Raw genomic sequence first — 17,185 nt, 5'->3', positions numbered from 1 at the left:
ACGGACCGGAGTTTTTTTTAAACTGGATCTGGATCAGCATTTTTCCATGCCTTGCCGATACGCATTTTTTGGCAAATATCGGCGGACATCCCTAAACATGAATACAGTTACATAATACATGACAATTTCCAGTTTCTACTATAACTGTTGGTGTGTCAGCATTGTCACAGTCAGTACATAGTAAGAAAAGGGCGGGTCCATCCATGAATAGGTGGCGTCCATACCAAGGGTAGTATCAGTATATAATAAATACTAGATATATCAATATTTTTATTTTCCTAAAATATTTTTTTGTTTTTGTTTACAAACTCTGAAAGATACTCTGGACATAGGACTTTTAAGAGGAAAAAGCAAAGGATTTAGATAAATAGTAGTTTTTAATTTTTTGTTTAGTTATTGTGTACTGTTGACTTTGTTTTGCTCAAACATTTGTATGTAATAAAAGAGAATAAGTAAGTAGTTTAAATATTGTGGTGACATTGTTAAACTGTCAATAGCACTCACCTTAGATACATTGGAAAATGTGTAGTTAGTACCTGTGATCGAATTTGTATCTGCTGATCTCACTCATGGATGAAACCTTGGTCAGAACTAGGGATGTCCCGATACAACTTTTTCACTTCCGATACGATACCGATATTGTAGCCTTGAGTATTGGCCGATACCGATATCAATACAATACGATATAGGCACGAATCATACATATATCCATCCATCCATTTTCTACCGCTTATTCCCTTTGGGGTCGCGGGATCATACATATATTTATTCCTTATTTTGTTGTGTGGAATGTTAGAAAAGACTTGATAAAGTGATGTTACTGTTACTGATGTTGTAGTGTTAAAACAGAAAACAATAGTCAGCAAGAGTAGGTAAAGGAAAAACTGACCCATTTATTTTTAACCAATTGGTTACATACATTTTAACCTTCAACATAAGAGTATTACCTCAACAAATCCAATAAAAACAAAATGTTATATTTAAAGTGCAAAATAACCACTAATACCAACATAATTATACAATTGAATAGAATAAATAAAAAATAAATTAGAAGACCCTGAAAAATAACCTAAATAAATCCAATTTAAAAAAAAAAAAAAAAAAAATATTTAAAGTGCAAACAATTCAAGTTCACTTCAGTTATTTTTTTACTGTCAGCATATATTGGATAGTATAGTTTTGTCTACAATGTAGTGGCGGCTGGGAATAATGTAGCGAGGTTCGAGGTGCTCCATTAAGCGTTTAAACCCGACATTACTCACCACCGACAGGGGCTGGTCATCAAGCACAATAAACTGGGCTATCTTTTCTGTTATGGCCATTGCCTTTTTGGTGTCCCGTGGTAGTTTGTCATGTCTTGCAAAGCTTCCGGCCAGCGTGGGTTGCTGAAGCGAGCCAGAGGTTTGTTGCTTCGCCTTGCTGCTCTCGCGAAAATCCTCATGTTCTTTTTTTGTGGCGTTTTTTCAAATGTGCGATGAGGTTGCTTGTATTGAACCTTCCCGGTTCTGTCCCTCCACGGGACACTTGCGCCTGACAAATGTTGCAATTAGCGGCAACGTCTTTGTCCGAGTTTAGGTTAAAATACTTCCACACAGCCGACATCACTACACTTTGCTGCAAGCACACGCGTTGTCCTTGTTGTGATCACGTGGGCTGTGCATGCTGGATCAGAGACGCTCTTCTTCCGCGGCCGGCACCAACGTTAATTAAGGGGCATTGCCGCCACCTACTGTGTTGGAGTGTGATCAAACCAGAGTCACCTATTATAGACATGCTGCAGCGGTAAATGGACAGCTTACATCGGAGCGCTTATATCGGAGTTTTTAGATTCAGTCCGATAAAATCCGATATTCACTTTTTTGGCTAAAATCGGACTGATTTCCGATATCAATATCGGATCGCGACATCCCTAGTCAGAACATCCCTAGTAGTACCGTATTTTCCGCACCATAAGCCGCCCTGGGTTATAAGCCGCGCCTTCAATGAACGGCATATTTCAAAACTGTGTCCACCTATAAGCCGCCCCGTGTTATAAGCCGCATCTAACTGCGCTAAAGGAATGTCAAAAAAACAGTCAGATAGGTCAGTCAAACTTTAATAATATATTAAAAACCAGCGTGATGTGGGCGCGCATGGAGTCGTATATCAACTGCGTGAAAAAAGCCACCCGGCCTCTTCGCGTAAACTTACCTTAACCACTCGCTCATCTTTTCTTCATCCATCCATCCCTTCGAGTTAGCTTTTATGATGACGCCGGCTGGAAAGGTCTCTTTTGGCAAGGTCTTCCTTTTGAATATCACCATGGGTGGAAGTTTCTGGCCATTAGCATGGCAAGCTAGAACCACAGTGAAGGATGACTTCTCATTCCCTGTGGTGCGAATATTCACCGTACGTGCTCCCGTTGTATCCACAGTGCGGTTCACAGGAATATCAAAAGTCAGTGGAACCTCGTCCATGTTGATAATGTTCTCTGGCCGGATCTTTTTTTCAGCTATCTTGTTTTTACAATATGCACGGAAAGTAGCCAGCTTTTCTTGAAAGTCTTTAGGCAGTTGCTGTGAAATAGTAGTCCGTGTGCGGATGGAGAGATTGCGTCTTTTCATGAACCGGTCGCTTAGTAGGAGCCATTTTGTGGTCTTTACAGATGTAAACACACAAAGGAAATGAAACGTAATATCCGCGCGCTTCTTCTTCTTCTACCGGGGCGGGTGCTTGCTTACAGTAGAAGAAGAAGCGCTTCCTGTTCTATGGGGGCGGGTGCTTACCTTGGCGGTTGCTTGCGTAGAAGAAGAAGCACTTCCTCTTCTACGGGGAAAAAAGATGGCGGCTGTTTACCGTAGTTGCGAGACAGAAACTTTATGAAAATGAATCTTAATATTAATCCATATATAAAGCGCACCGGGTTATAAGCCGCACTGTCAGCTTTTGAGTAAATTTGTGGTTTTTAGGTGCGGCTAATAGTGCGGAAAATACGGTAACTAAAATGTCCCCAGTTAAAAGATGCTGTAGAGACAATTAATGAGCCCCTACTGTTATTTAAACAGATAAGGTCGTTTTTTTGTAAATGAGTCCCCTCTTCTCATCTTAGGTGCAGAGGCACAATGTACTCAACGAGAAGAACGACGCGGTGGAGCTGTGCTCGTCCGTCGAATGTAAGGGCATCATCGGAAATGACGGCCGTCACTATATTTTGGACCTTCTTCGCACCTTTCCACCTGACCTCAACTTCCTTCCTGTGGAGGGAGAGGAGTTGCCTCCCGAGTGTCAGCGCCAGGGCTTCCCTCGTCCGCATCGTCACCGCTTGGCCTGCCTTCGCCAGGAACTCATCGAGGCCTTTGTCGAGCACAGGTTAGCGGTGTGCTATTCGGTAAAACACGACTTTGTGTGCGCTTGTGTAATAGGATTGTTCCCCCTTGTCAGGTATCTCCTCTTCATGAAGATGGCCGCACTACAACTCATGCAGCAGAAAGCCAACAAAGACGCCAACAAGAACGAAATGCCCGCCATCACTCAGACCTCAGAAACCGAGACAGACGCCGATGCAAAACAAAGCGCTCCCTCAGATTCTAGTGCCCAGGTCTCGACAGACTGCTCGGTCCAAACGGACAACGGCCTTGGTGCAACTGAAGGGGACGACAAACCCTTGAAGGCGGCCACCAACGGGCCCTTGGAGAACGGAGAGTGCAAGAGCCCACTGGAGGGTAAGGAGCTTGAGGAAAGTATTCCTGGATTAGCTCAGGCCAAAGAGCTGGCGGAGACCTTAGTTGCCGACGACGGAGCTGGTATTGGTACGTCCAAAAATGCCCCGCGAGCGAGGCCAGGGCAGTGCAGGGACGGCTACTCTGGTGGACCGTTGCAGAGAGAAGTAATAATTCGGAATAAATCAGTTATACATTCAACTGGTGGTTAGTTCAAAACTTGAGACATTTTTGCAGCAAATTCCTAAAATCACTAGAGGACCTTGGACCACTGAACACATTGGCAGATCCTTTAATTTAATTTGCTAGCAAACATAGAACACTGGGATCCAAACTTGTGATTTACATAAATAACTGAGGCGTTCCTCAAGACACCCCTTTAACCTCTTAAGGCCCAAGCTGTTTGTTTACATGCTTTTTTTTACTTCTCTTTGCTATTTGGGCTTATTGGACCCTAATTAGAATAAAAACTAAGAATCATCTTTTGGTAAGATGTACTTAGTCCATAAGTAACAAACGTGTACTTCATGTTTAGTGACATGCTAATTCTTATTTTTACACTTTTTTCCCCCCAAATTCCATTGTATGTTATACTCTTCTGACACCACCAGATGGCAGTATAAGTGTCCACATAAGTGGCCATAAGACCCCAATTCAGTAGTGTACACAATTGTGGAAATAAGAGCTAAAAGGTGCTGTCCACGCATGTGCCACTAAGCCTTGTTAAGTCCTCTCCTTTTTTTTTAGTTACGCATTTTTTCCTGATGTGATTTATGTAACTAGGGTGTTGCTGCATAGCTCGTTTACTTTAGATGCAGTCAGTTGTCATGTGTTCAACTGCTTTAGTGGTGTTCCTCAAAGTTCCATTTTAGGTCCTCTCTTTTTCATCATTTGGGCTTTTTAACTGTTATCCTGTGAGTTCAGTCAAAAAAACTACAGCAGATTCTTAAAAACACCATATTGCTGTCAGAGAGAGGATCTTTCACTAGCTTTTTTGCAGAAGGTCCTTAAAAAACAACTGACTAAATAAATAGACCAAATCAAGTGTCTACTGTAGAAAACGCTGGTTCTTTGGAATATACAAACTAAGACTCGGGGAGAAGTCTGGTCCCCCCCGGTCCTTAGCTTTCTGATAATGTGGCCCCCAATTTAGTTAAATATCCGTATCCTCGAGGCTTCACTCCACCTGGCTAGCCAGCCCTGCTCTGTCCTCCGCCTGCATGGGGGAACAGTGCTGACCCCGCCTGCCTCAGAGTTCCAGCCTGCTGAATGAAATGAACAAATAATCAGAATCCTCAAAGTGTGTTTTGAGAATGACAAATAACTTGATTTGCTCGACCAGAAATGATCTAACACTCACTGTGTGAAGATCCTGCTCTTTTTTTTTTTTTTGGATGGTGTTGGGTTTGACCGTGACTGTTTGCATGCATGTTGTGTGCACAATAATGATTGCCAAAAAGTGATTCCTCACATCTGCCGCCCCTTCCTGAGGTTTTCTTCTTTTTCCCATCTTGGGTATTTGGAGTTTTTCCCATGCCCGGATGTAGGTTCATATCAGGGGATGTCGTGGTTTGTGAAGCCCTTTAAGGCACTTGTGGTTGAGGGCTGTGCAAATGAAATTTGATTGATTGATGGTTGACAAAATCCCTAATGTAACGGCTGTCATTCCCAAACAGACCCCAAAAGCCGGGAAGTCGTTCTTAATGCCTGCAAGGCAGTCGGCTCCATCAGCAACACGTCTTTCGACATCCGATTCAACCCTGACATCTTTTCTCCGGGTAAGATTTTTATTTTTTTTTGCTTCAGAATCCAAACGGCTAAAAGATATCATTGTCTAATTTGCATAATTTGCTGTGGTCCATTTTATGGGACAAAAAGTTAGCAAAAAGATAGATAGTACTTTATTGATTCCTTCAGGAGAGTTCCCTCAGGAAAATTTAAATTCCGGCAGCAGTGTACAGAATTGAGATCGAATTTAAAAAGTAAATAATCGTGGTATAAATGGAAATAAAATAGAAAATATAACAATAAGACTACAAAAACACTAAAGTAAGCTAGTGTGTTGTCTGTACCTTGTTCTTATTTGTGATTGGTCATCTGCTGCCAACCCCACCCCTTTTATGAGAACCCGCCTATCACAAGGCTAGCAAATCCTGACTCGACTAATCAGGAGCCTATACAAGAAATAGAGGATCTCTTTTTCAAAAAGAGTAGTGTGGGATACTTCTCTTGTTGCATAATTTGTATTTAACTTTATGAAATGTTTGGGTAGAATTTTATTAAACAAAACCAGTTTTCTTTTAAGTAATATAGAAATTTAGCATCTATTTATCTATTTTTTGGAGGAATATAGGTAATCATAGATCTGGCACGCAATGTTATTAAAAGTTTTGAATCGAGAATCAATTCTGACTCGAATCGTGTGGTTCCCAAAGATTTACAGCCCTACTTAAGATGTTTGTCGTTTATGTGCTCTGTAAGTTTCACTGTGTCATTGTAAACATTAAAAGAGGGCAGAGATAAAACTCACTTTTTCTAACAATGGTGACATCCGAAGGCGGGACTTGGTAGACTCTGATCTTTTATTTGTTGGTATTCTTGTTAGATCTAAACTTATATCCCCAAAACTATCCTGCTCCCGAGCAGGTTAGCTCCAGCGCATGGGTTACCGTGGCAACAAATCCTGCCAAGAAGAATCAACCAGATTCGTGGTACTGCATACCTGGACTTAATTCTCTAACTTATAATGGATAATAAATCTTGCTTCGTAGTACTTTTTTTCTGGACTACAGAGGCATATAGTCCAGAAAAAAAATAATTTTAGGAAAAACATTTTACCCCATATATTAGCCACACCGAACTGTAAGCCGCAGATATACAGTATATGTTGTAAGATGAGTTATTAACTCAAATATTTTGTAAATATTTATCTACATACCATAATTGTTTCCAAACTGTGCTTGTAACACATGTTACAAACAAAACCGAAGTCACCGTCATGGACGATGAAGTCCACGGTGACATCTTGGTGAATTTACGAAACTGAAACAATACAAAAAGAATGCCATTGTAAGTTAATAATACTAACACAGACACTCGTAAAACGTTTGCATATTAGCTAATGCTAACGATGCTAGCTTCATTACATTACAAAAGCACGTACAAATATGCATGAAGACACTCCTACAGACATCGCACACGGGACGGTTTTGTAAGTAAGAATTGTTTTAGTTATTTTGTCAAACTTACAAATGTTGCTTGGAGTGATGAATGAAGAATCAATATGGATGGAAAAGCTATTGACGATTAGAAGACGGAATGGCACTTGTACTTCCGGTCCAAAGCTTTAAACAGCAGGAAACACTGTGGGCGTTCACCCAGCAGCACCTGCAGTCAATGAATTAGTCCGAAATATGGCGCCTTCGCACAAACAATAACACACCATTTCGGTGTCTTTGCAGGTGTTTAATGAAAATATTTGTATTATGGCTGTCAGGTTCAAACACTGATGACATCTATTAAACAAGACAAGAAGCAAGGAATTAAACACAGTATTAAATTTGGCTCAATTGAGGAGAGACGTCTGGACTGTATTCTTTACACAGTCTCACCACGCTCTGACGAAAGATTGTACGCCTCCTCTTTTATTTGGACCTGATTACATGGTAACAGCTGTTTCTAAGGTACGGGGGTCGTAAACAGCCATCGCCTTTGATTACAAACAGTTAAAAAAAAAGGTTGGTTCAAAGAAAAGGTCGTAAACAGCCGTTGCCCTCGGTCATAGAACAGTTCAAAGAAAAGGTCTCCTGGAGGGGAGTCTGGTCCTGCTTCCTCTCTGCTTTGTAGTTCTTGGGTCAAGACAAAACTAAACACCTTAATGTTGCTTCCTAAGACCAAAGACAGCTTTTGTCTGCTCGCCGGGAACTCATTGAAACACACATTTTTGTGATAACTTAGATACAATTATTCTAACAATGGCGTTCAGTAAAGAAAAATGAATAAATTAGCCGTAGTGTACGAAAAAATTAAGGGCTTATAGTCCGTAATTTACGGTACATGCCTCGGTTGAGGCGTGTGAATAAACAAGAGTTGTTGATGCCATGTACTGTAAAGAGTTGTAACAACGCACTACATTCAGACAGTCACAGTATGTGTTATGAGCCATGGTGAAGTAATACATATTCAGACTATAATGGGAGCTTTAACCCTGTGTATTTTTTTGGGTAAAGATGCATGTCATAATCATGCTCATATTGATCATAATTATCCATTTTGTCCCTTTTTTTTTTATGTACCGGTAGTTGCAATAACAGATATTTAATTAATATTCATTTTGTCCCTTTTTTTTTTATGTAGTTGCAATAACAGATATTTAATTAATATTGAATTTGTGTCCACATTGAAGGCCGTGTTGCAGCAAGGAGTCTTCTTGTCTTTCAAACTGCCTGTCGTGTATTTGCCTCAAAGTATCAACTGTACGTGGGTTTTTTTTCCCCAGGCGTACGTTTCCCGGACGACAGTGCAGATGACATCCAGAAGCAAAAGCAGCTCCTCAAAGATTCCTCCGCCTTTCTCGTTTCCTGCCAGATCCCATCTTTGGTTAGTGACATAGTCGTTGGAGCCCCAAAGTGGGTTTCTAAAGAAGATCCAATCACAGGTTGTGTGTGTCTGAGTTTGAAGTTATTTATCTCCTAACCAGGTTAAAGACTGTTTGGACCACAGCGCTCTGCCCATGGATGGAGCCACTCTGACCGAGGCCTTGCACCAGCGAGGCATCAACATTCGCTATTTGGGTAACGTCTTGGAGTTTGTGGATAAGACTCCTGCCAAAGACCAGTTGGAACACTTTTATGTGAGTGTGATGTTTGACAAATCAACCTGCACTTCATAGTAGATTATTTTAGGCTAGTGTGGTCCGGAGGCCATTCGAGGCACACAGCTAATTTTTTAATGGCCCGCGCATACGTACTTGCCAACCCTCCTGGATTTTCCGAGAGACTCCCGAAATTCAGCGCCTCTCCCGAAAACCTCCCGGGACAAATTTTCTCCCGAAATTCAGGCGGACTCAGGTCCATGAGGACCTGAGTCCGCTAACCCACAACATAAACAGCATACCTGCCCAATAACGTTATAACTGTAGAATGATGGAGGGCGAGTTCTTGGTTTCTTATGTGGGTTTATTGTTAGGCAGTTTCATTAACGTCCTCCCAGCGCGGCAACAACACACAACAGCAGTCACGTTTTTGTATACCGTAAAGCAGTTCGTCTGCCGTAAACAGCAATGTTGTGACACTCTTAAACAGGACAATACTGCCATCTAGTGCATCTAGTGCATTTGATGAAAGCACTTTTGTGCGTGCCACACAGAATGCATCGTCAGAGGTGTTCAGCATGGTTTGAAAAATAATGACAGAGAATAGAACAAGGATGGACAATTCAACCCTTAACTCAACAATGAGTAGATGAGTGTTTGTGTGTATATGTGTAAATAAATGAACACTGAAATTCAAGTATTTATTTTATATATATATATATATATATATATATATATATATATATAATAAAATACATATATATATGTGTGTGTATGTATGTATATATATATATATATATATATATATATATATATATATATATATAATTTATGAAATACTTGACTTGGTGAATTCTAGCTGTAAATATACTCCTCCCCTTTTAGCCACGCCCCCAACCACCCCCACCTCTCGAAATCGGAGGTCTCAAGGTTGGCAAGTATGGGCCCACGGCACATTCTGAAAAATACCATTGAAGAAAGAAAAAAAAACATAGAAAAAGTGGAATAATAAAGCAAACGGGTGAAATATAACGAGGTAAAGTTGCAATCTTGACTCTAATAACGCAAAGCTGCTATGCAGACATTTTTTCTTTTCTTTATGAATCAAAAGCATGAATTATTGACCTATTCAAGGCTCAGATTACTTCACATCAAATATTCCACTTTAAAATATTTTTGGGGGTAACTTTTTAATAGTGTGATTGTCATATGTAGTGACAAAAAGGGGACAAAACAGACAAAAATAATTATCAAAACTTAAATTGACAGATTTGTTGACTTTATTTTATTTATTTGTTTTTAAACAGGGACAGTGCATACTGATGAACACACACGTGTGAATATGCAAGACTTTCCCCAGTGGTTAATGTCCATCTTTTGTCCCTGCGCCAATTATTGCCATACATAAAAACAGGACAACAAGGCTATATACAACGATAAAACAATTATAATAGAAAGTACAGTAGGACTAAAAAACCAAACTATAAACCAAATTACTAATGATAGACCAGCAATTAAGTGACCATAGAAAGTTGGATTTAAGTGTAAGAGTGCTCAAGTGCTAAAGAAAGTAAAAAATAAAAAATGTATTACTTACTATGTTTTTACACTTTTGAGTGGGGGCCTTTTGGATAACCAAGAATTTTAGTGGGATTTTTTTGTTCAATGTCGTGAATTCATCTATCCATCTTCTTTTGCTTATCCAAAGTCGGGTCGCGGGCGCAGCAGCCTAATCAGAGAAGCCCAGACTTCCCTATCCCCAGGTACTTCGTCCAGCTCTTCCTGTAGGATCCCAATGCGTTCCCAGACAAACTGGGAGACATAGTCTCTCCACAGTGTCCTGGGTCTTCCCCGAGGCCTCCTATCGGTCGGACGTGCCCTAAACACCTTCATAGCGGGGCGTTCAGGGGGCATTCTGACCAGATGCTCGAACCACCTCACCTGGTTCCTCTTGATGTTGTGAATTATTCACCTGTTTAAGCCTCCAATTACTTGACATCAAATATTTCACTTAGAGAAAAAAATAAAATCGGGAAATATTGCATATTTTGTGTTTTTGCCATATAAAACAAGGTTTTACAAAAAGCACAACTAACTTTACATCGACCGATCCAAAGTTGATCTTGAGATGTGTGTGTATATATATACACAGTACAGGCCAAAAGTTTGGACACACCTTCTCATTCAATGCGCTTTCTTTATTTTCATGACACTGAAGGCATCAAAAAAAGGTGAAATAACTGAAAACATATTTTATATTCTAGTTTCTTCAAAATAGCCACCCTTTGCTCTGATTACTGCTTTGCACACTCTTGGCATTCTCTCGATGAGCTTCAAGGGGTAGTCACCTGAATTGGTTTTCCAACAGTCTTGAACCTCTTGAAGCTCATTGAAAGAATGCCAAGAGAGTGCAAAACAGTAATCAGAGCAAAGGGTGGCTATTTTGAAGAAACTAGAATATAACATTTGTTTTCGGTTATTTCACCTTTTTTTGTTAAGTACATAACTCCACATGTGTTCCTTCATAGTTTTGATGCCTTCAGTGACAATCTACAATGTGAATAGTCATGAAAATAAAGAAAACACATTGATTGAGAAGGTGTCCAAACTTTTGGCCTGTACTCCATCCATCCATCCATCCATCCATCTTCTTCCGCTTATCCGAGGTCGGGTCGCGGGGGCAGCAGCCTAAGCAAGGAAGCCCAGACTTCCCTCTCCCCAGCCACTTCGTCCAGCTCCTCCCGGGGGATCCCGAGGCGTTCCCAGGCCAGCCGGGAGACATAGTCTTCCCAGCGTGTCCTGGGTCTTCCCCGTGGCCTCCTACCGGTCGGACGTGCCCTAAACACCTCCCTAGGGAGGCGCTCGGGTGGCATCCTGACCAGATGCCCGAACCACCTCATCTGGCTCCTCTCGATGTGGAGGAGCAGCGGCTTTACTTTGAGCTCCCCCCGGATGACAGAGCTTCTCACCTTATCTCTAAGGGAGAGCCCCGCCACCCGGCGGAGGAAACTCATTTCGGCCGCTTGTACCCGTGATCTTGTCCTTTCGGTCATAACCCAAAGCTCATGACCATAGGTGAGGATGGGAACGTAGATCAACCGGTAAATTGAGAGCTTTGCCTTCCGGCTCAGCTCCTTCTTCACCACAACGGATCGATACAGCGTCCGCATTACTGAAGACGCCGCACCGATCCGCCTGTCGATCACACGATCCACTCTTCCCTCACTCGTGAACAAGACTCCGAGGTACTTGAACTCCTCCACTTGGGGCAAGATCTCCTCCCCAACCCGGAGATGGCACTCCACCCTTTTCCGGGCGAGAACCATGGACTCGGACTTGGAGGTGCTGATTCTCATCCAAGTCGCTTCACACTCAGCTGCGAACCGATCCAGTGAGAGCTGAAGATCCTGGCTAGATGAAGCCATCAGGACCACATCATCTGCAAAAAGCAGAGACCTAATCCTGCAGCCACCAAACCGAATCCCCTCAACGCCTTGACTGCGCCTAGAAATTCTGTCCATAAAAGTTATGAACAGAATCGGTGACAAAGGGCAGCCTTGGCGGAGTCCAACCCTCACCGGAAACGTGTCCAACTTACTGCCGGCAATGCGGACCAAGCTCTGACACTGATCATACAGGGAGCGGACCGCCACAATCAGACAGTCCGAAACCCCATACTCTCTGAGCACTCCCCACAGGACTTCCCGAGGGACACGGTCGAATGCCTTCTCCAAGTCCACAAAGCACATGTAGACTGGTTGGGCAAACTCCCATGCACCCTCAAGGACCCTGCCGAGAGTATAGAGCTGGTCCACAGTTCCACGACCAGGACGAAAACCACACTGTTCCTCCTGAATCAGAGGTTCGACTATCCGGCGTAGCCTCCTCTCCAGTACACCTGAATAGACCTTACCGGGAAGGCTGAGGAGTGTGATCCCACGATAGTTAGAACACACCCTCCGGTTCCCCTTTTTAAAGAGAGGAACCACCACACCGGTCTGCCAATCCAAAGGTATCATAGCAGGATGCCAAAGATAAATTAATGTATGAGCAGCATTGCAGCAAAACCTTCAAAAGGGATGTTTATTATTGTTGGTATCTTACATTGACTGTAAGAAAACGTGTTTCCATTCTCACATAGTTTTTTCCCTGTGTCTTTAGAGAATAGGAATCATGGAGCTGATCACCAGATGTGCAAAACATATCTTCAAAACATACCTCCAGGTTGGTAGCATACGACATACATTTTATTCTACAGGATTTGTTCTGTCAACTAACTTGACACGTTTTTTTTTTTTTGCGTCATAAAGGGAGTGGAGCTGTCGGCCCTCTCCGCCGCCGTAAGCCATTTCTTAAACTGTTTCCTGAGCTCCTTCGCGGACGCCGTCGCTCACCTGCCGCCCGACGAGCTGGTGTCACGCCGCAAAAATCGCAAGCGGCGCAATCGAGTGCCCGGGAGCGGAGACAACACCGCCTGGGCCAGCCTGACGCCCAGCGAGCTGTGGAAGAACATTGCCTCCGAGGCTCAGAGCTACTATCACTTCACTGTCCAATGGTACTGAATATTTTTAATATTGATCTGTTGCATGATTATCAATGACACTAGACACCTCCACAGTGAAAGTGTGGACCAGGTGGTGGACAAATACGGCCTACAGAAAATCACTCTGCTCAGAGAAATTTCCGTCAAAGCAGGCATCCAAGTAAGATCATTTTTCTAAACGACTGTCTTTTTTTTTTTTACTGCATTGTCTCTAAAAAAAAAAATGTTGGTCTCCAGATATTAATAAAGGAGTACAACTTTGACAGCCGCCACAAACCTACCTTCACAGAAGAAGACATCCTGAATATCTTCCCTGTTGTGAAGCACGTCAACCCAAAAGCCTCCGATGCCTTCCACTTCTTCCAGAGCGGCCAGGCCAAGGTGCAGCAAGGTGAGGCCTGCCAAGTTCACGCTAGGCAGGGGCTATTCAACCGGCAGCCCCGAGGCCAAATCCCACCTGGGAATGACATTGTACCAATCTTCCGAGATTTGTTCAAAACTGGGAAGACAAACATTTTTGCAGCAAATTCCTAAAAACACTCCCATTGTATAGAGCAGGGGTCGGCAACCCGCGGCTCTAGAGCCGCATAGCGCCGCCCTAGTGGCTCTCTGGAGCTTTTTCAAAAAATGCATGAAAAATGGAAAAAGATCAGGGGAAAAAAATCTATTTTTGTTTTAATATGGTTTCTGTAGGAGAACAAACATGACACAAACTTCCCTAATTGTTACAAAGCACACTGTTTATATTAAACATGCTTCACTGATTCGAGTATTTGGCGAGCGCCGTTTTGTCCTACTAATTTTGGCGGTCCTTGAACTCACCGTAGTTTGTTTACATGTATAACTTTCTCCGACTTTCTAGGACGTGTTTTATGCCATTTCTTTTTCTGTCTCATTTTGTCCACCAAACGTTTAAGGTTGTGCATGAAAGGTGAGTTTTGTTGATGTTATTGACTTGTGTGGAGTGCTAATCAGACATATTTGGTCACTGCATGACTGCAAGCTAATCGATGCTAACAGGCTATTAGGCTAGCTATATGTACATATTGCATCATTATGCCTCATTTGTAGCTATATTTGAGGTAATTTAGTTTCCTTTAAGTCCTCTTAATTCCATGACACACTAACTGTATGTAATATGGCTTTTAATTTTTTGCGGCTCCAGACGGATTTGTTTTTGTATTTTTGGTCCAATATGGCTCTTTCAACATTTTGGGTTGCCGACCCCTGGTATAGAGGAACTTTAGACCAGTGTAAACACATCAGAAGTAGGGATGGCTACCGTTTACATTTAAACCGATACCTGCGAATATTAAACTTAGACAAGATACTAGCACTCAACAGTGCCCATTTTTGGTACTTTTGTATGTGTTGATAAATATTGCAAGTCAAAGATGTTATGGCAGTAGTGTGTAGTTTTTTGTTGTTGCGCCCTAAAAAGTGTTAATACCGTATGTATTATTCTTGTTTGATTGCAACGTGCATCTTAGTTGTAGTTTTCATTAAAGGGTCTGTTTGCAACATTTACAGAGATGTCTAAAGGGCGCTAACTTCACATTTTATTTTAAAGGGGAACATTATCACCAGACCTATGTAAGCGTCAATATATACCTTGATGTTGCAGGAAAAAGACCATATATTTTTTTAATCGATTTCCGAACTCTAAATGGGTGAATTTGGGTGAATTAAACGCCTTTCTAATATTCGCTCTCGGAGCGATCACGTCACAACGTGGCGTCACATCGGGAAGCAATCCGCCATTTTCTCAAACACCGAGTCAAATCAGCTCTGTTATTTTCCGTTTTTTCGACTGTTTTCCGTACCTTGGAGACATCATGCCTCGTCGGTGTGTTGTCGGAGGGTGTAACAACACGAACAGGGGCGGATTCAAGTTGCACCAGTGGCCCAAAGATGCGAAAGTGGCAAGAAATTGGACGTTTGTTCCGCACACTTTACCGACAAAAGCTATGCTACGACAGAGATGGCAAGAATGTGTGGATATCCTGCGACACTCAAAGCAGATGCATTTCCAACGATAAAGTCAAAGAAATCTGCCGCCAGACCCCCATTGAATCTGCCGGAGTGTGTGAGCAATTCAGGGACAAAGGGCCTCACTAGCACGGCAAGCAATGGCGGCAGTCTGTTCCCGCAGACGAGCGAGCTAAACCCCCTATCGACCCTAGCTTCCCTGGCCTGCTGACATCAACTCCAAAACCGGACAGATCAGCTTTCAGGAAAAGAGTGCGGATGAGGGTATGTCTACAGAATATATTAATTGATGAAAATTGGGCTGTTTGCACTCTCAAAGTGCATGTTGTTGCCAAATGTATTTCATATGCTGTAAACCTAGTTCATAGTTGTTAGTTTCCTTTTAATGCCAAACAAACACATACCAATCGTTGGTTAGAAGGCGATCGCCGAATTCGTCCTCGCTTTCTCCCGTGTCGCTGGCTGTCGTGTCGTTTTCGCTTGCATACGGTTCAAACCGATATGGCTCAATAGTTTCAGTTTCTTCTTCAATTTCGTTTTCGCTACCTGCCTCCACACTACAACCATCCGTTTCAATACATGCGTAATCTGTTGAATCGCTTAAGCCGCTGAAATCCGAGTCTGAATCCGAGCTAATGTCGCTATAGCTTGCTGTTCTTTCCGCCATGTTTGTTTGTGTTGGCATCACTATGTGACGTCACAGGAAAATGGACGGGTGTTTATAACGATGGTTAAAATCAGGCACTTTGAAGCTTTTTTTAGGGATATTGCGTGATGGGTAAAATTTTGAAAAAAACTTTGAAAAATATAATAAGTCACTGGGAACTGATTTTTAATGGTTTTAACAATTCTGAAATTGTGATAATGTTCCCCTTTAAGCGTCATGTCCCGCTCTTTTACGGCTTCTAGAACATAATGACGTAACTACGTACGTAACACATGCATGTGCATTAGCTTTGGGTGCTGTTACCCAGCAGGCATGAAGTTAAAAAAGTACCACTGATAGTCACACACACTAGGTGTGGTGAAATTACCCTCTGCATTTGACCCATCCCCTTGTTCCACCCCCTGGGAGGTTAGGGGAGCAGTGAGCAGCAGCGGTGGCCGGGCTCGGGAATCTTATTGGTGATTTAATCCCCAATTCCAACCCGGTATAGCTCGGTTGGTAGAGTGGCCGTGCCATCAACCTGAGGGTTGCAGGTTCGATCCCCGCTTCCGCCATCCTAGTCACTGCAGTTGTGTCCTTGAGCAAGACACTTTACCCACCTGCTCCCAGTGCCACCCTCACTGGTTTAAATGTAACTTAGATATTGGGTTTTCACTATGTAAAGCGCTTTGAGTCACTAGAGAAAAGCGCTATATAAATATAATTCACTTCACTTCACTTTATGCTGAGGGAGGTAATGGGTCCCGTTTTTATAGTCTTTGGTATGACTCGGCCGGGGTTTGAACTCTCGACCTACAGATCTCAGGGCAGAGACACTAACCACAAGGCCACTGAGCAGGTTAAAGCACAAGACATTGCATACATGTCCTTTAGAACTGACTTTGAAACAATGTTGCAAAATAGTTGTATTTGTAAATTGAGACAATGTTGATGTCTAACGTTGGATCCACGTTGTTGGTTGGGAAATGACCACATTTCATTGGTCAAATCAAAATCACAACCTGACATTGAATAAACGAAGTGAAGTACCATATTTTTCGGACTATAAGTCGCAGTATTTTTCATAGTTTGGCCGGGGGTGCGACTTATACTCAGGAGTGACTTATGTGTGAAATTAACACATTACTGTAAAATATCAAATAATATTATTTAGCTCATTCACGTAAGCGACTAGACGTAAAAGATTTCATGGGATTTAGCGATTAGGAGTGACAGATTGTTTGGTAAACGTATAACATGTTCTATATTTTATAGTTACTTGAATGACTCTTACCATAATATGTTACGTTGACATACCAGGCACGTTCTCAGTTGGTTATTTATGCCTCATATAACGTACACTTATTCAGCCTGTTGTTCACTATTCTTTATTTATTTTGAATTGCCTTTCAAATGTATATTCTTGGTGTTGGGTTTTATCAAATAAATTTCCCCAAAAAATGCGACTTATACTCCAGTGCGACTTATACTCCGAA

The 17,185-nt window shown here is 42.2% G+C and overlaps 1 protein-coding gene across 3 annotated transcripts in view; it reads left to right on the top strand.

The window, feature by feature from the left end:
* cluha (clustered mitochondria (cluA/CLU1) homolog a) overlaps nt 1-17,185 on the top strand; it is a 62,903-nt gene that overhangs the window by 34,290 nt on the left and 11,428 nt on the right. For 2 of the 3 annotated variants that reach the window (XM_061925809.1, XM_061925811.1), the window contains exons 11-19: nt 3,089-3,348; nt 3,421-3,788; nt 5,375-5,476; nt 8,197-8,297; nt 8,398-8,550; nt 12,673-12,735; nt 12,822-13,066; nt 13,130-13,214; nt 13,292-13,445. In XM_061925809.1, coding sequence (XP_061781793.1) covers nt 3,089-3,348; nt 3,421-3,788; nt 5,375-5,476; nt 8,197-8,297; nt 8,398-8,550; nt 12,673-12,735; nt 12,822-13,066; nt 13,130-13,214; nt 13,292-13,445 — 1,531 coding nt within the window. The remainder of the gene's footprint in view (nt 1-3,088; nt 3,349-3,420; nt 3,789-5,374; nt 5,477-8,196; nt 8,298-8,397; nt 8,551-12,672; nt 12,736-12,821; nt 13,067-13,129; nt 13,215-13,291; nt 13,446-17,185) is intronic. The other variant, XM_061925810.1, reaches the window with a different exon arrangement.

The sequence above is a fragment of the Nerophis lumbriciformis genome, linkage group LG30 (genome assembly GCF_033978685.3).
Source record: "Nerophis lumbriciformis linkage group LG30, RoL_Nlum_v2.1, whole genome shotgun sequence".
NCBI lineage: Eukaryota > Metazoa > Chordata > Actinopteri > Syngnathiformes > Syngnathidae > Nerophis > Nerophis lumbriciformis.
The sequence above is the reverse complement of the archived record's forward strand: the minus strand, read 5'-3'. Positions and strand labels throughout refer to the sequence as shown.